Consider the following 24651-nt stretch of genomic DNA (forward strand, 5'->3'; position numbering starts at 1 on the left):
TGTCTAGCCGGTGAAGCCGTCGGTGTTATATCATCTATCGAGTTATCTGCTCAAAATTATCTAACTGCGTGGAACTTACTAAAAGAACGTTATGACGATAGAAAATTCATTCGGGACAGTTACGTCAATCATTAATAGATAACCCTTGTATTTCAAGGGAATTCTCGACGCGTTCGTTTCTCGATCAAATTCAAAAAAATGTTAGATCTCTCCAGGCCTTAGGAGAACCCGTCGAGCATTGGAACGCGTTATTAATCGTATTGCTCCGCAATAAATTCAATAATTTTCTTCACGAGAGATGGGACGACTATAGTAATGACTTGCGCAACCCAACATTAAATCAAATGATCTCATTCTTAAACCGAAGAGCTCAGCTTGAGAGCTCAAAACCCAGGTCGCTACTCCTAAAGGACAAAACTCTCAAGACAAGCCCAAGTCTTTTAATTCTCAGTCTAATTCGCGATCTCAGCATGCATACATTGCCACTACCTCTCGTAATCAGTGCCTCCATTGCGAAGGTAATCATTACCTCAGTATGTGCACCAAATTTCTGGCAATGAATCCCTCTCAGCGATACGAGACTTCAAAGAAGGGAGGATGGTGCATCAATTGCCTACGCAAGGGGCATCGCGCGGCTCAATGCACTTCTGGAAATTGTCGTAATTGCAGCCAGAGACATCACACTCTCTTACACTTCGATAAGCCGAACGTCGGCAACTCTAACGTCCTGGACACTGCCTTATCCCCATCGCCTAGTAGTCCTAGCATCAATTTGCACGCACACGTATCCTCCGAGGCAGTGCTGGCTACCGCGCTAGTAGACCTCATAAATAGTCAGGGAAAAACGAAAACTTGTCGGGTATTTTTAGACGCTGGGTCTCAAGCCCACTTCATCACAGAAAGTGCTGCCCAATTTTTAAATTTGGAGCTCAAGTCTGTAAACATTGCAGTTTTTGGACTGGATGATTTATCTACCACTATCAAACATTCGACCACTGCGGTAATTAAATCTCGTCACAACAAATATCAAAAAACCGTAGAATTTCTGGTCATACCCCGAATCAATACAACAATGCCTTCCATTCCTATCAATCCTGCGCTTCTGGGGATTCCGAAGAATATTCCTTTAGCTGATCCAGAATTCTTCAGGCCATCTACGGTCGATGCTCTCATTGGTGTCAAATTATTCTATAAGCTTCTTAGCGTTGGTCAAATTGCTCTGAAAAATCATCCCAATGCAGTTCTTCAAAAAACGCAGCTGGGATGGATAGTTGCAGGTGAGATCGACAATCAATCCACGGCGCAAAATATAGTGTGCCATCTAAGCATCCGTGCGTCCTCATCGGATCTCGATCTCTCTCGGTTTTGGAAACTCGAAGAAGTTCCATCCAACAGGGTCTTTTCTCCTGAAGAGAGCGCCTGTGAGAAACATTATAAACTCCACACTACGAGGGATAACTCAGGTCGATATGTCGTCAGATTACCGTTTAATCATAAAATACATAGACTCGAAGAATCTTATTCGTCAGCATTAAGACGATTGTACTCACTGGAAGCTCGTTTCCAGAAAAATCAAGATCTCAAGCGTGATTATTCAGGCTTTTTAGCTGAATATCTAGATTTGAAGCACATGTCTCTGTCAAAAGACCAAGAGAGCACCTCTTCTGGCTTTTACCTTCCTCACCACGCCGTATTTAAGCACGACAGCTTGACGACGAAACTTCGTGTAGTTTTTGATGGTTCTGCAAAGACCTCCACTGGTATCTCCTTAAATGACACGCTGATGGTTGGTCCAAAGCTCCAAGATGACCTATTGGTCACTCTAACGCGTTACCGCTCTCATGTCTACGCTCTCACAGCAGACGTGGAGAAAATGTATCGTCAGGTTCGTGTTCATCCTGATGACGCTATCTATCAAAAGATTCTCTTTCGAGAAAATCCTCATGCGCCTACTCTCATGTACGTGCTCGATACCGTAACTTACGGAACTGCAAGTGCTTCTTACTTGGCAATTCGATCCTTGCAGCAATTAGCTGAGGACGAAGGCAGTCCTTATCCACTCACATCTGTAACAGGGCGAATTATAAATTTTTGAGAAATTAAATATTTGAATTTGAATATTATTCCCGCCGTTAACCGGCCAATGACCTCGTAAGTTGCGAGTTAGGGTTGCGACTTGTCACCGGGTGTCGCACGATCGCTAAGGCCCGAACATTCGCCACTCCCCTAGTCTAAGTTTCGGGAGTGAACCAGAATAGAGGGAATGACCATATAAAAAGGACTGCGGAACATGGAATCATCAGTTAAGTTCTAGTTTTTGTTCAGACGACGACAACGGCAGGACACTAATTAAAACAAGGTAAATAATTACGTCTGTACACGCTTCACGTGGAACGAGGCGATTACATTAATTAAAATAAAATTAATTAGGCTCTCTAAAGCCAATTGTTAACCCATTTTAATAAATTACAATTTACTTATACGCACTGTTCATTGACAGGTACAATTACAAGGTTATAAATTACAAATACAATCAAAAGAAATAATAAAGTTGCGAAAGAGGAATAAGAGGACAATTAAAGAAGGACAACGGAAAACCTGGAAATACAACGAACAACAGTGAAATTTGGAAGCAGCCCGAAGCAAATCATCACCTGAAATTTCCAAGGACTGCTGAAATAAAATTGGAGGTAAATTATAATTAATTCAAGCCGCTGATTAATTTTATTAATCTGGCAAATTAATTATAATAGGTTACTTAATATCTTTCCGTTGATCTCGCTTTCAGGCTCTCCAGCCGTTCAACCTCGTGTTCTCGAAAATTCCGTCGCGTCATTGTCGTCCATATTTTGTCTAAACTCTGTTATAGTTATTCAAGGCTCCCTAGCCGGAATAAAACTAAATTTATCTCGTAAATAATCCGGTAATTAAAACGATTGATTTATTAATTTATTCCAGGCTCTCCAGCCGTTATAAATTAATTTATTAATTGATCTTAAGATTAATACAGGCTGGAATTTATTCCGTCGGCCGCATTAATTCTAAGATTCATTAATTTACTCGAATTACTTAATTAACTCCAATAAAATCGGGAACCGCGTGACGTCAATTCACCGGTCAAAAATTCTAGTCAACCCGAAAACAAATTCTAGTCAGCACGTGATTATTAAATTAATTTTAAGTTGAATAAAATATCTAAAAACTAATTAAAAGATACTAGAGTTTGAATAAATTAAATTGTGAGTAAAAAGTGAAACGGATTATTTTAAAAGTGAAATAAATTATTGTGAAAATTGTCAGTGGAAAAATTAGGAATTGAAAATAATAATTGTATAAAATTTGTGGCAAAGTAATTATAAATGTTAATCAGAGAAAGTTAATTAGGAAAATTTATAAAGTGGAAAAGATTAATTAATTTATGAATTATATTAAACAAAAAATAAATTAATTGATTGGAAAGGACAGTAAGTCATAGAATGAAAAAAATTTATATTGAGTAATGGAAATTATGAAGTGTTGAAAAATTGAGTGAGAAAGTTAATGAGTAGAGTCACTTAGTTATAGAGTCAAATTAGAATAAAGAAAACTGTGTCTGTGATTTAGGTCCGGTGGACATGTTAAGATTAGATTAGTTATACATCCAGGGGATGATTTTATAGTAAATTTTAGTATACACCCAGGGGATGATTTTATAATAGTTTAGTTAATGTCCAGGGGACAAATTTATTAATTGGCATTAAGGTTTAACGTCCAGGGGACGGTATTTTAACGGGAGTGTGTGGGTGTGGAAACGTCCAGGGGACGCTATTAGTTTTGTCATAAGATTCCGTCCAGGGGACGAGGTATAATTTAGTTTGTCATAAGGAAAACCGTCCAGGGGACGAGATTACTAGTTTCTCATAAGGAAAACCGTCCAGGGGACGAGATAAGTTAGTTTGTCATAAGGAAAACCGTCCAGGGGACGAGATAAGTTAGTTTGTCATAAAAAAATTAGTTTGTCATAAGAATATAGTTTGTCATAAGTATATTAATTGTTATTAAAGGTTAAATAAATAATAAGCAAGGTGCTTGAAATTGTTAAAATTTAAAAGTGAAGTTTAAAATAAAATTTATTTCAGCCTGTTCACTATTCCTCTCCTCTCTCACAAAATATAAAATTTACAAACGACCCTGAGCATCAAAAATTACATTAACATCCGGTTCTGGAAGGCCGAGTCCATCTTCCAGTGGCGCCCTAATATTCGACTATAATACTTAGGTGCGACCAGACTTGGCAAGCTAAACACTCCGCCATACATCCATAGCATTAAAAAGGGATTTTTATATCGACGATCTACTCACTGGTGCGAGTACGCTCATAGAAGCAGAAAGGCTGCGTGATGAGCTAATTCAGTTGCTAGAAAAGGCTGGATTTCATCTTCGTAAATGGGCATCCAATCACCCCTCTTTAATAACCAACTATCCTGAGCATCCAGACAGCTCTCACCTATCTCTCGACCTTGAAGCCACGGTAAAAACCCTGGGTACTCATTGGAACTCTCGCAATGACACGCTATTCTACAGCGTAAATTTATCCGCATCTGAAGCTGTCTCGAAGCGAGCTATTTTATCGCAAATTGCTAAATTATTTGATCCTTTGGGTTTACTTGGCCCTGTCATCGTGTACGCCAAAATAATTATTCAACTCTGCTGGAAGTTGGGCGTAACTTGGGATGAATCGGTTCCGTTAGATATTCATAACATGTGTGTATCGTATCGCGACCAACTACCTTCCCTGGAAAGGTTAAGCTTTCCGCGTTTTCTTATAATTCCAGAACCAATTGACATTCAGCTTCATGGATTTTGCGATGCCAGAGAAAAGGCATACGGCGCTTGTATATACGTGCGATCCACTGATCGGCAAGGTATGGTGCACGTGCGTCTTATATGCTCCAAATCTCGCGTTGCACCGGTCAGTACCGTAAGCTTACCGCGGCTGGACGTCTGCGGTGCGCTCCTGCTCTCGCGCCTGTGCGCTACGGTGCGGAAGTCTCTTCTACTTAAGATTAACGATATTCATCTGTGGTCCGATTCTACTATCACCTTACACTGGATAAATACTTCACCTCATCTCCTTAAAACCTTCGTCGCAAACCGAGTCGCCGAAGTTCAGAGACTCACCGGCGCGTGTCACTGGCGACATACGCTATCACAAGATAACCCCGCAGACTTCGTATCCCGTGGTCAGCTCCCCTCGGAGTTTCTTCAAAATCCCATTTGGTCACAAGGTCCTTCCTGGCTATTGCTCGAAGCTCAAGCTTGGCCGAGTGGAGTGTTATCTCCTATCGATATTCCCGAATTAAAACCCTTGAAGCCCGACCAAGCTATATGCATGAATCTTACTGTAAAAAATGACTGTCTGTTGGAAAAATACAGCTCGATGAGTAAGTTACAACGCGTGGTCGCGTATGTAATTAGATTTATACATAATACCAGAACTCAATCCCCACGTAAGGGCTCGTTCTTGGGCGTTATAGAGCTTTCGGAAGCACATGCTTTGATTATGAAGCTCAAGCAATTTTCAGCGTTTGGCAAAGAAATAAACTGTTTAAAAAGAAAAGATGGAATTCCGGAATCTAGCAAATTAATTCCCTTAACGCCATATCTTGGCAAAGTTGGCATTCTAAGAGTTGGTGGTCGGCTAAACCATGCGTCAATTCCTGAAGATCAGCGCCATCCAATTTTATTGCCCGCGCAGCATCATATAACTCGACTTATTATACGCGAAGAGCATGTACGTCTTTTGCATGCCGACCCGCAAGCCACTCTCTACTCCGTACGCCAAACCTATTGGCCGCTAGATGCTCGAAATGTCACACGAAAGATAATACATAGCTGCATTTCATGCTTTCGCGTAAAGCCGCGTTTAGCGGATCATAGCACCGGTTGCTTACCAAAATATCGCGTGTCTCACTCCCGCCCGTTTTTACGCACTGGAGTCGATTATTGTGGTCCGTTGTTTATAAAAGAAAAGCGATTTCGAAATCGCAATAAGATAAAAGTGTACGTGGCGATTTATGTATGTCTATCAACCAAAGCGGTTCATTTAGAATTAGTATGTGACCTCACGACTGAGGCTTTCCTTGCAAGTCTCAAACGCCTGTTTGCCCGAAGAGGAAAGTCTACTGAAATATATTCAGATAATGCCACAAATTTTGTTGGTGCAAATCGAGAATTACAACAGCTTGTTAATTCCGAAGAATATTCATCGTCATTAAAACAATATCTTGACAGTCAACACACCGCTTGGCATTTCATACCTCCCAGGGCTCCTCACTTTGGAGGACTTTGGGAGGCCGCTGTAAAATAATTTAAGCATCACCTATTGCGCACCGTTGGGGACACCCTATTAACATACGATCAACTAGAAACCTATGTCATTGAGATCGAGGCGATTCTAAATTCCCGACCGCTGTCTCCTATGTCCTCTGACCCACATGATCTCTTACCCTTAACACCTGGCCATTTCCTCACGGGTGGTCCATTGACGAGCTTTCCTCAGGTTGACTTCTCCGATACACCATCCAATCGATTGTCAGCATGGCAGCACGCTCAAAAGCTCAAGCAGCATTTCTGGACTCGATGGTATAAGGAATACCTGAACAATCTCATCGGACTTCGTCACCAATCCAAAACCGACAATCTACAAGTGGGATCATTAGTCCTGATTCTGGAGGACAATCTTCCTCCACTTTCATGGGCCTTGGGCCGCATTATCGCTACGCATCCTGGAGAAGACGGCATTGTACGTGTTGTCACCCTGAAGACGAAGATCGGCGAATATAAACGTTGCACTAAAAAACTGTGCCCTTTACCTTTAGATTAAATATTCATACGCTGCTCCTTGAACTTAGATAGTTCAAGGGGGGCGGCATGTTCAGTTCGTAGTTTAAAATTTTAAACTTTCTCACGAAAAATAATTTATTGTATTCTTTCTATACTTTTTCTCTAAACTTATTTTTGTAGATTGTAAAATTTATTGCTTCTTGTTTAATTTTAAAATTGTAAAATTCTCACGACGGCCAACTTGACATCTGTTTAGTCTTAAGAAATTGTATTTTTTCGTTTCCATAAAATTTAAATTTTCTTCATGTTTTTTTTTTGTTTAACTGCGTTGACCGTCACTTTGTGAACTTTTTTTTTTTTTTTTGCTCTACAATCCGACCGTTTGGGTCTCGCATCCTTTATTGCACCCTGGGAAAATAACCCGACATTTCCAAATATTTTTTATATAGTTACGCTTAAGAAGTTGTAAATTTTATTTAAGTAATATTTAAGTAAAATGCCATTTTTAAATAATGACCTTCAACCTCTCAGCGCTCCTTTAGCCTTTTGGGTCCGTCCCAATCGATCCACCTACGTACGACTTTCCACAGCCCCTTTTTCCCTTTCCTTTACTTGTTTACCAATCACTCGTGTTAATTTTCCTTCCACTAAAATTGTGACCTTCTCCAGTTTTTCGCATCCTTTTAAAATTTGTACAACCAAATTATGTTCTAAGTTTGTAAGTTAGTTACCATCAATGTACTGTATCGTCAACACGTCTATGACTAGTACAAAATAAACTCAACAATAAACCTTAACTGAGCCGAGTCTCAATTTATTCGACTGCCCTTATATTTATTTAAATATTAAGTGCAAATATTTCACAGCAAAATAGTTGTGAATCTGTTCAATTTTCAATATAGTCAATTTTTGATAAAATTTCAAATTCATATCAGTTATTCCATTAATTAAAGTTTGGCGCGAACTCTCGTGTATTGAAGTTTCATCTAGTGTTTGATTAATGACTTACATCTTGTTGTGGTTATTGTTTCTCATCTCAGGTATTTTGTACATATATTTGACGCTTCGCTGCTTACATTAATATTTTCGCTTGTGATATAATAAATCATTAATTATTATTGATAACCAATCAGTCACTTGTTTTTGCAATGACAAAATGCCTTTAAAATTTGTGACGTCCCAAAAAAGTAATAATTTATTATTATATGAGGGATATTTATATTCTCGAAAAAAAGTTAATAAAAATTCAATCTCGTGGCGTTGTGCTTCTAATGTTAATTGTAACGTTCTAATACACACAGATACTGAAAAAAAAAACAGGTTTGTTATTATTTTTTAATTAATGGTTTTATTGAGTAATTTATTTAGTTTCATTGTTATATGTATATTGACATCAGTCAGATGTTATTTTATATATTTATAATAATAATATTTGTTTTATATAGGCAATATAGTTGGCGTGATACCAATCCACGAACATGCTGGAAATCCAGCTTTAATTGAAACTAAAATTATAAAAAATAAAATAGTGACGAAGTCCAAAAACAATGACGCAAAACCTGCTAATATTGTGTCAAATGCATTACGTGGTGTTTTATCACCTGTTTCCGCTTTATTGCCCAAACCTATAACACTCGCCCGGACTGTCAATCGTGTTCGAGCGATAAAAAATCCGCAGATGATTGACCCACCGTCTCGAGGGGAACTAGAATTGCCAGATGTTTTTGAAACTACACAAAATGGTGAATTATTCTTACAACATGATAGCGGTGGTAATAAAAACGATTTTTAGTGTTCACAACACTTACAAATTTGAATTTCTTAGCTAAATGTAAACACTGGCTTGGTGATGGAACCTTTAAGTCTGTGCCTTGTATTTTTGGCCAATTGTATACTATTCATGCCTATCAAATCGAAAATCACTTCCACTTGTGTACTTGTTGTTACCTGACAAATCTAAAGTTACCTACATAAAGTTTTAAAGGTGTTGAGAAAAAGTCTGCCAAATTTTACACCCACTCGAATGATGGTTGACTTTGAAAAGGCATTCATTGAATCATTCAAAGAAATATACTCTGGTGTGAAAGTTAGTGGGTGTAATTTTCATTTCAACCAGTGTATTTGGCGTCGTCTTCAGTCATGTGGGCTTCAAAAAATGTACAATACAGATGTGATTTTTGCTCACAACATACGTTTCATTGCGGCATTGGCATTTAATCTTCCTGAACATGTGATATCTGGTAATGAGCTTATTGTGTCCAGTGATTATTATGAGCGCAATATTGACATTCTTGATGATTTTATTGGTTACATTGAAACGACCTGGATTGGTGGATTATCTCGCAGTAAAAAAAAACGTGGAAACCCTCGATTTAATATCAAAATGTGGAACTGCTATAAGGCTGTCGTTGACGACTTAATTAGATCAAACAATCCAATGGAAGAGTGGCATAGTGGTTTTAATCGCCGTGTTGGTGTTTGTCAACCTTTCATTGGGATGTTTTTAAATTCAATTAAAGACGAACAGTCTAAAACTGAAACATCAATTGCTCAAATCGATTCTGGGTTAGATGTTTCAACTTCTCGTTGTCAAACTTATCGAGACTATGATACTCGATTAAAAAAAATTCTCATGAATTACGATTCAAACGATAAATTTAGATACCTAAAAAATGTGGCAAAAATTATCTCAATACAGTGATTTGTGTGATGAAAATAGCTGAGTAATTTTCTGTATTCAATTTTTTATTGATATTAGTATCAGTTTCTTAAAAATTAATATTTGATTTGTGACATACTTATCTTAAAACTGTTCTATCACGTCGTGCCTTAGATGAATAAATATATTGTCAGTTAGTTCTTTATATTAATTTCAGTTAGTTATTTATATTATTTATTTATGAACTTTAGATAATATTGTGTTACATTCTGGCTTATCTATTAATCAGACAGAATATTTTTAATTTTACCAGGTTGACGTCGTTAGGGTGTCGATAGACCCCAGGTGCGTCAGCTGTTTACCTTCTTTTATTTTATGCAAAAAAGTTTATTGACTTACCATGGTGGGGATTATGGGCCCCCTTCGTAGAAGAAAGCAATCCCAATTGGTCGATCAACCACCAGAGCTCGAAGGCTCAACAACCCATGAGCTCGAAAGCCCAACAACACACGAGCTCGAAAGCTCAACAACACATGAGCTCGAAAGCTCAACAAAAACTTCCTCCGACCCAACTCTCGGATGACCTTCGGTGAAGTCCGCGATAACACCTCGAATCCCGCGACCGAGCCGCACCGCACATCCTGACCTCCTGCGTCATCGGCCTCGAAGCATGAATTTCGGATTCGGAAAGGAAGCGTTCAGGCTGCCGGCATCGGCGCCCGGAACAGGTGAGAGTATTGGGCTGCCGGTAGCGGCGCCCAATACGAGGTATGTGATTTTTGGGCTGCCCGTAGCGGCGCCCAAAGTTTAAATAAGGAGTGCGTATTTGAATAACATACGGATATATATTTTGCTTCAAGTCCGAGTGACAGGATCAAGCCAGCAGGTTTGTGTAGAGTTCTTGGCTCTACTAGATCTTGTGATCGACTGCCTTGTAAAAAGACTGACTTGTAATCCACTGACTTGATTCTGTCGCTCCTTGGTATTATACATTATCAAAATGGTAACGTTGCATCTCAGGTTTCCTATGAGAGAATCGTCGTGGTCCGGGTCTCATGCTTCGTCATCTGTTTAGACTATCCGCGAGCCACGGCGACTCTCTTATCGCAAGAGATTTCCGTTACATTGTTGGCAGTGAATAAAAATAATATCGCCAACAAAGTAACGATTTATTAATTTATTATTTAATTATGATTCTAAGAAGTGTCGAACCGTTTATTCGCCCACTGCGGCGAATAAATAATTCGAGACTTCAAAAAAAAAATTTCTAAAAATTTTTATTTAAATTCAATTAAATCCAGAACGTAACAATTGACAATTTTTTTTTTATCAGTGATGTCAAAAAAAAAATTATGACTTAATAAGACAATATTATTTTTACAAGTTATATAATAACTAATTTATGTACTTTAAGATTATTCCATTAATTAATAGTTTAAGATAGATGACTCTATAGTGAAATATATAATAATAAGTAGTTTAACGTAGAATAATAGAAATAAATGTGATTGAATCGTTACAAGGAACCGATAAATTGAAAAAATTATAATATTTCGAATTATAAAAAAAAAAAATGAAATACATAACAATGTAAGTTTGGTATTTGTCGATGGAATAAAAAACTTATAATATTAATCATTGTTGTTTCAATTCAACAAAATATATTTCATTACATTAACTAGTGATCATATTATTAATCATATATATTGAACTATTTATTATATTGATAATGATTTTTCGTATTAAATATAATGTTAATTTAAAAATTGTTGTTATTGATTAATGATACCCAAATAATAATTACATATGAGTTGTTTACGAGTTTCATGCGTCCAAGAGCATTTGTTTAACTATTTTGTAATTACACACACATGAAACGAGTGAAAAAAAGACAAAATACGATTGCAAGCGTATTTCTTGGCATATTTTTTTTGACTATTATTATTTATTCATTATGATACATTTTTTAAAAGTATCATTTAAAATTTAGGAGTTAAGATGACTATTTGAAGATATTTTGTCGTGAGAATAATTTGTTCGGGGATATTTTGTCGTGAGGATATTTTGTCCGGGGATATTTTGTCTGGGGATCAAAACGCGCGCGACCAATAAACTACCATTCCAAGAAAAAAAAAATTATTATTTAGTTTTAATTCTAATAATAAAAAATTGCTAAACTTCTTTTGTTTCAATTGACCTCACTCTCTCCTACTTACTTTTACTACCGTTACAGGAACAAAACAATAAGAGCTTCGTAGAAGGCTTACCTGTGTCGTCACTGATCCCGAGTATTCGCTTCACCACGTGAAATAATTACACCGGCACACAAAAAAAAAAATTGTCTGTACACCGAGCGCCACCTATCTATGGGCATGTTTTTCGACCCACTGAATACGAATTTCAAGTCAGTTTAGGCCGTCCAGCCTTCAATTTCGAGTAAATTGCAAAAAACTCTAAAAAATAGCGAAAATTCGATGTTTTGGCAAGAAAAAAAATTTTGAAATTTAAGGTAAGCATAATTTTCATGTATTTTGATCTGTTAAATACTAATTTCGATCGTACTTTAATCATAAACTTTTTTAATTATAAAAAAATTGTAAAATATCTTTAAAAATTGCAAAAATCGAAGATAATTGGGATTATCTTGGTACACAAAATTTTATGGACCCGGATTGACGAAGATTTTCATGTAATTTAATCTGCTTGATCTGATTCTGCAAAAAATTTGGCCCATAGTCCCCTCAAACATTCATAAAACTGCAAAAAAACGATAAAATAGCAGAAAATTGCTGCTGGGAATATAGAAAAAAATCTTTTAAACACAATTACACAAATTTCTTGTATTTTTTACTTCTAAAATACCATATTAAGATCTAAGAATGTACACAAATTGGATTTTTAACGGTTTTTCGAGGGTATCGTACTGTTTTATTCTCAAATGATCTACGACGTGGATACCTCTTTTTCCACCTTTTCCTTTATTTAGTAAAAATTTACCATCGTGTTGGGATTTCAACTTCTTCGATGTGCAGACTTCATTTTATTGCATGATCGCTTGTACTTGCAACCAGGGCACCTCCTCGGGGTGACGGTGAGCAACAGAACCTTCTGGCAGAGTCCCTGGGTTAACGGCGTGTGTGCTGCCATAGCAGGTACAAGTGATGAGTACTTCACGATGCAGGGATTCGGAAACCCAGTATCGGCGTCTGGTCAGGGTAAGAAAGCAGGCCCGCAGGCGTCGTCATCTAGCGACTGGAACTCTTCAGTAGTGGGAAACTTGGCTACTGGAGAGTATACTATTACAAGAAGCAATTCCCATCTATGCAATAAGAGTTCTGATCTATTTTGTTACGTTTGTGGGGAGTTTTAGCCGGTAAAAAACCGCAGAACGTTTTCAGATAGATTAAAACGAAATTATGAAGAATGCTTTTGCATTCAAATTACAAATTTGGATTCTGCCTGGGTCCCACACTTTGTTTGTGGTCAATGTTATACTATGTTGACGCGATGGGAAAAAACCAAAAACAGAGAAAACTTAAAATTTACAATTCCCATGATCTGGACTTCACCAACTAGTTCGCATAACTGTTACTTCTGTATGACTGAAATCGCCGGTTTTACTTCGTCGAATAGAAGTAAAATACAGTACGCCAATGTTTCATCAGCTGTTAAGCCACAGAAAACAGTTATTGTTGATGAAACTGAAGCTCTTGAAGAGATGAAAGTAGAAAAAGAAGAAGTGCCAATGGAGGAAGAAGAGGAAGAAAAAATTTCTGAAGATGAAAATCCCAAAGATGAAGATTTCATGTCAGATGGGAAAACGAAAGACCCTGAAACATTTAGTCGAGAAGAACTAAATGATCTCATACGAGATTTAAATTTGCCTAAGGATGGAGCTGAATTACTAGCATCAAGACTAAAAAATAAAAATTTGTTAGCTTAAAAGGTAACGGCTTACTTTTATCGGAATAGAGAAGAGGAGTTCCGGAAGTTTTTCACAAAGGACGATGAGAACTCGGTGGTGCACTGTTCCAATGTTAAAGGCTTGGTTGACGAATTAAAACCTAATATCTTTAAAGACGATAAGTGGAGACTCTTTATAGATTCATCAACTATAAGTCTCAAAGCTGTCTTGCTTTACATTGAAAACATAGTAGGGCCAATTCCAATAGCCCATTCGACGGAGCTCAAAGAGACCTATGAAAATTTGGGAATTGTATTGGATAAGATAAAGTATTCAGAACACCAATGGCAAATTTGCGGGGATCTTAAAATCGCAACACTTCTTTTAGGCCAACAATCAGGGTCCACAAAATATCCTTGCTATCTCTGTTTGTGGGATAGCAGAGACAGAAAGAATCATTATGTGAAAAAAGAATGGCCTACGAGAGTGCAATTAAATGTCGGTACTCATAATGTAATACGAACACCATTAATTCAGCCTTCAAACTATTTGCTACCGCCACTTCACATCAAACTAGGTCTCATAAAACAATATGTCAAAGCTCTGGACAAGGATGGTGATTGTTTTCGGTACTTGAGAGAAAAGTTTCCGGCGATAAGTGATGCCAAATTAAAAGAGGGAATTTTTAATGGACCCCTAATTAGAACTCTATTTCAGGATGCTAATTTTATAGATGAAATGAATGATACGGAGAGAGCAGCTTGGGTAAGTTTCAAAAATGTGTGTCATATCTTTTTAGGAAATAATAAAAGTGAAAATTACAGGACAATAGTCGAAGAATTAGTGACTAACTACAAAAATTCAGGATGATTAATGAATCTAAAATCACACTTCCTAGATTCTCACATCGACCACTTTCCTGAGAATCTTGGGGAGTACAGTGAAGAACAGGGAGAACGTTTTCATCAAGACATGAGTAAAATGGAGACTAGGTATCAAGGAAATTGGAATATCAACATGATGGCAGACTATTGCTGGACACTCAAAAGAGATACACCAAAAGAAAATAACAAACGATAGAGAAATCCACTCCGTAGATCATTTGAAAATAAAAGAGTTCGATACCACCGGAAAACAGTTTAAAAGTTGGGAAAATCATTTTTCTAATCTTGTTTATACGTCATTTTTATAGATTTTACAAATTTTTTTGCATTTTCAGATTTTAATCTTGTATTTTGTTAATAAAAAATACAAGAAATTTATTTAATTGAGTTTAAAAGATTTTTTTCCATTTTTTCAGCAGCAATATTCTGCTATTTTATCGATTTTTTGATATTTAATGAATGTTTGAGGGGACTATGGGCCAAATTTATTGTAGAATCAGATCGAGCAGATTAAATTATATGAAAATCTTCGTCAATCCGGGTCCACAAAATTTTATATACCAAGATAATCCCAATTTTCTTCGATTTTTGCAATTTTTTATGATTTTTTACTTTTTTTGTTAGATTTGGAACGGTTTATGATTAAAGTACGATCAAAAGTGGTTTTTAACAGATCGAAATACATGAAAATTATGCTTGCCTTAGATCTCAAAATTTTTTTTCTTGCCAAAACATCGAATTTTCGCTATTTTTTGGGGTTTTTTGCAATTTACTCGAAATTGAAGGCTGGACGGCCTAAACTGACTTGAAATTCGTATTCAGCGGGTCGAAAAACATGCCAGTAGACGGGTGGCGCCCGGTGTACAGACAATTTTTTTTTTTTGTGTGCCGGTGTTATTTAATACTTATTTAAGAACAAGGAATTTATTCTCTAATGTAAAATAAATCTCTCAACACGTGGTTAAAATAAACGAATAATTTCATTATAAAAATACTAGCTTAAAGAGCACTTGGCTAACGTAAATATTATTCCCAAATCAATCAAAAATAGCGGCAATGATGCCCAAAAATATAATTCCACAATTATAATTAGATTTTATTGTTATAATAAAAACGTGACCGTTCACTGTAATGGTGGACCCGAGAGGAAGCATTCCTCTCCTCGCAAGTTTTCGTGGGTCTATCACTTTCCCACGTGGTGATTTATGGTTTTGGCACCATCTATGATCAGACGTCGATACAGGTTATCGAATGCTTAATTGATTGCTTCGCCTCACTCTAGGGGACACGCCGTATAGGCCCGCGTGATATCGCTCCTGCAATCCGGCTGTGTATACTCCTCAATTGATGATCAGAGAGGACACTAATAGCACGTCGCTAATTGACGGGTCGATTTAAGTCCCTCTAGGGCTGTGAACACATCACGGGGCTCTCGTTGGAGAAATGTTCATACGAATATTTCTCTAGCTGACTACGGGTCCTCGAATAACCTGCAACAAAGAAAGGTGCTTCTCTGGACGGCCACGCGGATAGTTGGAATAATAAATATTTACCAGCAATGACGAACGTCTCGTCATAAAATATACAAAAATAGAGTGGTAATAACTTCACGGATTTTCGCATGGATATGAATAAACAAAACATTATTGATTTATTATTAAATTTAGCGCACGAATTTTATGTTGCTTATATTATATTTGAATCGTATTCAAAGACATTTTTTCTCCTAGTTTTTTTTTTTATGTACCCTTAACACGGTTTTGCCAACATCAATCCGTGCCATGCCTCGTCGCTCAGTAAAAACGTTTAACGCCTCTACTCATACTACTCTTCGGAATCTTCCACGTATTTATGGATTTTTTGTTCGCTAACACTTTTTTTTTTAATTTTCAATACAAATATGGCGCTAAGATTACAGCCGATTGGCTCGATATAAAATCATTGAGCCGCGATCTCACTTTATATGCTTCAATGGAACGTGAGGAGCACGAGGTGTATGTGCGCGAACCACTCATATCGTTGTTCATTAGCTCACGCTCTAACGCTAAATTGAGCAGACTCGGTCACTGAAGCTTAGCAACGCTTAGTTAACTTGGAAATAAAGACCTTACTAGGTTTGTCAGAACAAGGATGAAGAAATGAAAGGATACATGAAAGGAAGATAAAGGGTTGAATAAAAAAGCTAGAAAATAATGGTAACAAGAAAATAAATAGTAAGGATGAGCAAGTTACTTCAAAAGACAATTAGTATGTATATAATTTTTTTTATAATAATTTTTTTTTCATTGTGATTTTATATTTCTATCTTCCGATCAAGTGAATATTCAACGCTATTCTTGAACTTCTTTTATCTATACACAGAAAAATATCAAGTAAAGAACTCTTTCTATAGGCTGTTAGGGAAATGACAAATTATCGTCGTAAATAATTCGTTGATTTATGTTGATATTCAATCATATTGGATATATGGTAGTGAACCGAGTGGAAACTTCACTTCGCTTAGAACTCAATATACTTGAACATACGTATTTAACTACTTGGCATTCTTAAGTGGGCATAAACAAATAATTTTCATTTGTTATCCCGACTATAAACTACAGTTCGTATTTTGTTAGGTCCGAATTGTTACGTCGAGCTCAGACGCTGAACTTATTATTTTTTTTATTGCAGTCAATTTTATTTTCTTGTTGAAGTTTAGTAGGCGACCAAATTTTACATTAAAACAAATTCAGGCTGATAAGACATAATGTAATTTTGAGTATATTTTTGAAATAAGCTGAGGTTGTTTGTTTGACATTTATTAAAATGTTAGAGCAAACACCTAAAGGAAGTTTTAATGACCCCTCCGGTCACCATAGAGAAAACCGTATGAAAATAACATATATGGTCAAAATATATGATAAATATCAGACAATATGTGTCGCCAATTTAACTATAATTTCTGATATATTTTTTTTATATAAAAAAATATAATATTCATCATATACAAGTCCCCATATGTTTAGCATATATAAAATACATATGTCAATCATATACGAAAAATACATTCTGATCATATATAAAATTATGTATTTATATTGTGTATGGAAAAAAAAGTTGACAATTGATTTTATTAACATCCAAACCATTTAAAAGATGATAAGGAAGCAAAACAATCAAAAAAAAAAATTTTTTTAAATCGATTTTCTCGAAACAAAAAATTTTGAAAAAAAATTTTTTTTTTAATTTTTTTCAATAATTACTATGTTTGATTGATAAAATAAAGCTTGAAACTTTTAGGGTATTTTCAGGATACTTTGAGGTTGAAAAAAAACCGACGGTATCCTTTGTTAATCCGTTATATCCAAAGTTATACCAAGATTTCCAAATATCCTTAAATATGCAAATTTTCACCTGTTTTTTAATAAACATTATCGCTTCAAAAAATTTTTTCCATCAAAAGCCACTAATTTTGCCTTATAGAGAATGTTTTTCAATTTTCACAACCCTACTTCCATTCTCTGTACGACCAATATGTCCGGAGTTATTGATTATCAAATCTAAAATGGACTGTTTCGCTTTGATCAATAATAACTTGGCGCGAAATCTTGACTTTTGAGGCCGCCAAATTGAAGGGCATAAACTTTCCTAAAAGAGTCATAAGGTCAGATTATCAAAAAGAATTTATTGAAGCCCATAGACTTGTTGGAAGACGAGCAAAAATTTGAAAAAATTTTTTTTCGTCGGTTTTCTCAGGATTACTCCGGAACCGTGCATGATTTAAAAATTTGAAGTCCAGATTTAAAAACTAGAAACTCAAGGCTACAATTTGCTTTTTTAATTTTTACTCTACAACCATTTTTCACGAAGTTACAGCATGTTGAAAATCACCCAAAAATTTATAATTTTTGTTTATATCCCTTAATTTTTGTGACCAGTGTATATTAGGGTGATTCGGTTTGAACGACTTTTTTTTGTTTTTCACCCCCACTTGAAAATATTGTTATAGACATTGAAAAAAAAATTCCCTGCAAGTTTCAGCCCTTAATTTTAATTTTAAGTACTTTATATTTGATTACGAAGTTTTCCCATTTAAAATCCATAGGAAAGTTGGGATTTTTTATTTAATTCTCTATAACTCAGCCGCATTTTAAGTTATCGGATCACCGTTTGAGGCAATTTGATACTCTTCAAAAGTCTCCGTAATAGTTTTATTCGGACTCTAATTATTTTTTCTGTACTGGGTCTGAAAATAATTTTATTCGCTACAAAAAAGGTCCTTTTAGTTAAGCGGCTCAAGTTCTTCGTTCACGTGATATAGGGATTTTAGTAATTTTGTAAATAAAATATTTGTCAAAAAATTCCACCAAAAGCTATTTCATTTCAATTTTAAAACAGTAAATAATTTTCCTTTCATTAGTTTGATACAGTCATTAAAATCAGAAGGGGTCAAATTGATGAACTTCGGAAAATTTTTGACAAATATTTTATTTACAAAATTACTAAAATCCCTATATCACGTGAACGAAGGACTTAAGCCACTTAACTAAAAGGACCTTTTTTGTAGCGAATAAAATTTTCTAAAAATTCGTTATGTGCACTATTTCTGTAAATTTCGTTATTTAGTTATATCAACTAAAAACCCAAAGTGTTATTAAAAATATTGGTTTCAGAACCAATACAGAAAAAATAATTAGAGTCCAAGTAATATTATTAAGGAGACTTTTAAAGAGTATCAAATTGCCTACGAAATGCCGCAAACGGCGACCCGATAACTTAAAATGCGGCTGAGTTATGGAGAATTAAAAAAAAATCCCAACTTTCCTATGTATTTTAAATGTGAAAACTTCAAAATCAAATATAAAGTACTTAAAATTAAAATTAAGGGCTGAAACTTGCAAGGAATTTTGTTTTTTATGTCTATAACAATATTTTCAAGTGGGAGAGAAAAACAAAAAAAAGTCGTTCAAAACGAATCACCCTAGTGTGTACATATATATATGGGGCATTCCATGCCAAATCACCGAGTTTTTTTTTCGACCCCTTTCGATTTGGCTAAAAATTTGGTATTATTTTCTACCCTACCAATAACATTTTTCTGAATTTTTTCAGATTTTTTTACCCAACCCAAAAAAAGTTACGAATTTAAAAAAAAAACGCTCGTTTTTTTTCAAATTGCTATAACTTTGACACAAATTGACCTTTTAGCACTTTTTTTTTTTATTCTTGTTTTTAAATGTAGTTTTTAGAAAAAAATTCAAAAAATTTTCAGAAGTAAAGAACAATAAAATATTTTAGTTTTTTCAAGAAAACCGTAATTTTTTCGAAGTTCGCCACTTTTGATTTTTAATTTTTTTGTCTAAAAAAAAACTTCAACTAAAACCGTATTTAACCCCACTATTCCCATTTTGGGCCCACTTATTCTTCTCATTTTTTTTTTTTCGATTGAAAAAAAAAAGTTTTTTTAAATTTTGCTTATTTTCTTAAACTTTACACTAAAACGAGTTTTGTTGGCTTTTATAACCTCCAAAGTAAAAAAAAATTAAACTAAAAAAAACAAAAACTGTATTAATAAAAGTAAAATTATTTTATTTAAGTATAGTGTTTTATAATTTATACAATCTCAATATTCTAATTATTTGCGTTGATTCAGCGATTGTTTCCTCGGTTTCTTGATCACAGTGTTGTTTGGACTTTTGTGATGAAGAAAAGGACTTTACCTCCATAACAGAATTCAATAACGGTGTGATTTGATGAATTTTTTGTGTTGTTGGTATCGGTTTAGCACTTTTGAAACGTTCTTCCAATTGTTCTTTCATTGAATTATACTCTTCAATTTTTGAGAACTTAATATTTATATTTGGTAAGTTAATTAAGCACCACTCAAATAATTGTATCAGCGTTAATATCTGTAGATGAGGTGGCAACTGTAGACTAGCACGCGCGGCCATTCGTTTCAAGGTTCCACCTATCCCATCACATGGCCCTTTGCCGTGTGCCGTAGCGAAGAAATTCCACTCGACTGTTATTGGAAAATCTTCCTTATAATGAGATAAATTAACAAAATGTTTAAAATTCTTATATTGTTGAGGCGCGCCGTCTGAGAAAAAAAAGATTTCACAAACGTCAGAAGACAGAGATTTCATGAAATCAATGATGATCCCAGAGTAAAGATGAACAGAAATCGCATCATGATTTAAACAATCAGATATAATCGCCATACTCTGATGCCTGAGTTCATTATCTTTTTTATAATAAATAACTACAGTGTAAACCGTAGCTTGATCGTTATTCCAGTGAAATCCTGGTGCAGCATCTTAAACAACGAACGAATAATTCTCAGCAAAGTCAACAATAACTATAAATTCGTTTTCATTTAAAGATTCTTTTACTTGTCTTAAGTATGCTGCTTGGTCTTTTGCAATAAAATTATGTGGCAAAAGAGCCTTCAATTTTTCACTGAAATCATCAACAAAATCATTTATATTCTTTATTGTCGTTTCAAGGGTTACTCGTGGAGTAGACACCCATTGTTTATATTGAATTTCATCAATTTCATTGTTTTCCATCTGAGTAAATAAATGTTTCTCTAAGTTTTCAACGCCTGGACAATAAGAACAATTATTAAAAAAGCACTCAGGTGATGGTGCTTGACATACAACAGCACTCAAACAATCATTGTAGGTTTTTAATAATAAATCAGTCCCTTCAGTTAATCGTGAAAAGTTGGCACCTGTTGAAGATATGAATAAAAATATATCAAGATGATTAAATTAATTACAAATGTTGAGAATGGTAATTTTTGTAAATAAAATGATTCACATCAATGCTATAAATTTTATTTCTTCATGTTTCAACTTGCTTAAGATTATTAATTTAATGTTTTGATGGATAGAGCAAACACAAACTGTATGAGTGTCACAACCACCAGCTAAAATACAATGCTTCGGATGTAGAGATGCAAACGACAAAAATCCAATTTTGACATCTGGATATCTTGAGTTGAAAATTTTATGCAACTCTTTTAAATTGCAGAGTACTAAACGTTTCTGACATTGAACTTTAGTACCACCATCGTTACGAACTGAAATGAAATCTTTTTTTCCTGTCATCATGCTACTCATTTCATCGTCGTTATAAAAATTTGTAACCTGTGACACTAGTTCATCCGAAAGCTCACGGCCTGAAAATTTTATTAGATCGCAGAATTTATGAACATTTTCATCATGTGAAGAAATTTAGTAATTTATTTATTTGCAGTTTAATATCTTACCAGTTTTTTTTTCAGGTACTGATAATATTCCATCAGCGGCAACAAGGTTTTTGGCTTTTCGTACCATATGCTCACTTGCACCCATCACTTCCATAACCTTAGAAACGCTCCAACTCGATGGTAGAAGGGTCAAAATTTGGACACGTGTGGATCTACTCGAATTATCATCTTTAAATTTATCTCTCAAGCCGTTAATAATTTCAGTAGCATCGGCATTGCTAAATTCATCATTTTTTTGAGTTTTTACACCTAATGCCTTTCGCAGATTTCTAGCAACACGAGTAACCTTCTGGTTTAAGTAAGTATCAGAAGTTCTTCCTTGTGCAGAAACTGGAGATTGATTTAATAATGTCAATGCTTCATTTATAGTAGGAAGAGTGATACCGAGACTCAATTCAGACATTGATGGACTACTTTGGTGAATAATTAATTCTTGGCCACTTGATGATGGTTCTAGAAAATCATAGGAGTTACATACTGAAACAAATTAAATATTTAAGATGTATACCTGACGGAACAGCATCTGAGGGTTGGTCGAACTAATTCGTAGTTCAAATTTTCTTCACTATCAATGCTCTGATTAGAATCATGATCATTTTCATCAGATAAAGCTTCAGTGCATTGACGAAGTAATTTTTTGTCACATGCACTACATATACGGTTACTGGTAGATAAACGGAAATGAAGAGCCAAGTTTACAGGCAGATTACGTGAAGACGATTTTTTAATGTGTTTATCAAGATTCAAAGGGTTACAACAACGATCAGAAAATTTCGGCATGATAATTTTCTTCGATAAAAGAAATCAATTTCAACAAAGTGCGATGAAAACACTAATATCATTCAAAAACATAACCTTAATAAGATTTAAAAAACAATGAGAAGTTACCTACATTATCAATGGTAAATTTTCTTCTACTATTGACAATACGAACAGTTGGTGAAAAATTCGTTAAATAAAAAAGTTTTTAAAGCAACTATTTCGCGGAAAAAGACAAAACTAAAAAAAAAATTAAAAAATTGAGAACACATTACCTAAAAAATATATTTGAAGTTAACAAAAATAATTTTACTCTTATTAATACAGTTTATGTTTTTTTTAGTTTAATTTTTTTTTTACTTTTGAGGTTATAAAAGCCGACCGAAATCGTTTTAGTGCAAAGTTTAAGAAAATAAGCAAAATTTGAAAAAACTTTCTTTTTTCAATCGAAAAAAAAAATTAGAAGAATAAGTGGGCACAAAATGGGAATAGTGGAGTTGAATACGGTTTTAGTTGAAGTTGTTTTTTAGACAAAAAAATTAAAAATCCAAAGTGTCGAACTTCGAAAAAATTACGGTTTTCTTGAAAAAACTAAAATATTTTATTGTTCTTTACTTCTAAAAATTTTGTTGAATTTTTTTCTAAAAACTACATTTAAAAACAAGAATAAACAAAAAAAAAGTGCCAAAAGGTCAATTTGTGTCAAAGTTATAGCAATTTGAAAAAAAAAGAGCGTTTTTTTTTCAAATTCGTAACTTTTTTTGGGTTGGGTAAAAAAATCTGAAAAAATTCAGAAAAATGTTATTGGTAGGGTAGAAAATAATACCAAATTTTTAGCCAAATCGGAAGGGGTCGAAAAAAAACTCGGTGATTTGGCATGGAATGCCCCATATATATTAGGGTGTCCGTTATTTCCCAAATCGATTTTTATTTACTGATCGCCCCCTGAATCTTTAGTTTATGACCTAAAAAAAAATATCCAACACAAACAGGCTCTTAATTTTCACATTAAACCGTGCCGAAATCATTTTATATTTTTCATTTAAATAACATGGAACTTTTAGGCTTTTGACTCTTAATTTTTTTCTCAGAAACAAATGAAAGTAAAAATTTTATCGAAGTATATCCTGATAGGAAATTGAACGTGCTACAAAAAAGTTCTCTTATGGATTTTCGATCAAATAACTCCTTCAAAAGTTATTTAACGTTAAACTTGTGTTTGATATCAATCCTATAATATTTTTAATTCTACTTTCATTTTTACCGTTTTTGACTATAAAATCGTTGAAATAAAAAATAATTATTATTATCACTAGAGTACCGATGATCATTTATGTAGATTCCATGACCTAAACAGAAAATCAAGGGAAAAAAAAAATTGTTTTATGAGAAGTAATAGAAATAACATACCTTTCCTCATACAGACGAACTTTAAAATGAATTAATGGAAAGTGGTGAAATAAAAATGTAAAAACTTTTTTGTCTATAATGTTATAAGCACACTGCAAATCCAAGTGTTTAACTCAGTGTGTTAAAATAAAACACGTTAGTGTTTTCTGCAACTTAAGCGCTTAGAAGTAAAACGGCATGAACGTTTAAGCAATCGCATAAATCATTACAAGTGTTTTAAAGGTTCGCGTAATACACTGAAGTGTTTAATCTGAAAACGTTTTATCCGTTTAAAGAAAAAAAACACTTTTAACTGTTTTATTATAAAGCGCTTACTATCACTTTAAACGTTTAAAAAAACATCGAGTGTTTCAAATTAAAACAGATATTCTGGAATTAAACACTTTTTCAGAAAAAACGTTTAATCTAAAAAACATATATATTATAAAACGCTTAAATTTCTTAAACAGTTTAAAAAAATTTCATCAATTTTGTCAATCGACAAATGATACAAATAACAATTTCAAAATATAAAAGTGTAATAATTTTCAAACATATTTATGCATTACGACATAGATGTATCAAAACGTATTTTTTTGTATTGAAAATGAAATTTTACAATTGATTGAACTCGGTTCATATCATCCAATGAATTCTGAACGATCATAATTTATTAATGAAATAAATGTTAGATTTTTCATTTTAAACGACGATAGAGATATTCTTGAACTAATACATTTTTTCTTTCTTCAAAGTTAAGTTTCTGGGTATCAGCGTATTTTCTCTGATGACATTCTTTCTGTAATTAATAAGGAATAGTATTTTAACATAAACATATGATGAATCGAAAAAAATAGCCCGGGAAAAAATGCTTAGATATGATCATATCTGTTCATTAGGGTGGGCCACAAAAAGTGTCTATTTTTTTTTTCTTTAGTTACAGTGAAAATATTGTTTGAGATGATAAAAAAAAAAAATT

The 24651-nt window shown here is 34.3% G+C and overlaps 3 protein-coding genes across 3 annotated transcripts; all 3 read left to right on the forward strand.

Moving 5' to 3' along the window:
• The first annotated feature begins 556 nt into the window (after positions 1–556).
• On the forward strand, positions 557–2095 carry LOC130676361 (uncharacterized). The gene has a single exon (XM_057482515.1). The coding sequence runs from the start codon at positions 557–559 to the stop codon at positions 2093–2095; it is 1539 nt and encodes a 512-aa protein (XP_057338498.1).
• A 2811-nt stretch (positions 2096–4906) lies between these two features.
• Positions 4907–6349, forward strand: LOC130676362 (uncharacterized). The gene has a single exon (XM_057482516.1). It carries the CDS (start codon positions 4907–4909, stop codon positions 6347–6349), a length of 1443 nt encoding a protein of 480 aa, XP_057338499.1.
• A 2502-nt stretch (positions 6350–8851) lies between these two features.
• LOC130676363 (uncharacterized) lies at positions 8852–9526 on the forward strand. The gene has a single exon (XM_057482517.1). It carries the CDS (start codon positions 8852–8854, stop codon positions 9524–9526), a length of 675 nt encoding a protein of 224 aa, XP_057338500.1.
• The last annotated feature ends 15125 nt before the right edge of the window (positions 9527–24651 follow it).

This window comes from Microplitis mediator, chromosome 10 (assembly GCF_029852145.1).
Source record: "Microplitis mediator isolate UGA2020A chromosome 10, iyMicMedi2.1, whole genome shotgun sequence".
NCBI classification, from domain to species: domain Eukaryota; kingdom Metazoa; phylum Arthropoda; class Insecta; order Hymenoptera; family Braconidae; genus Microplitis; species Microplitis mediator.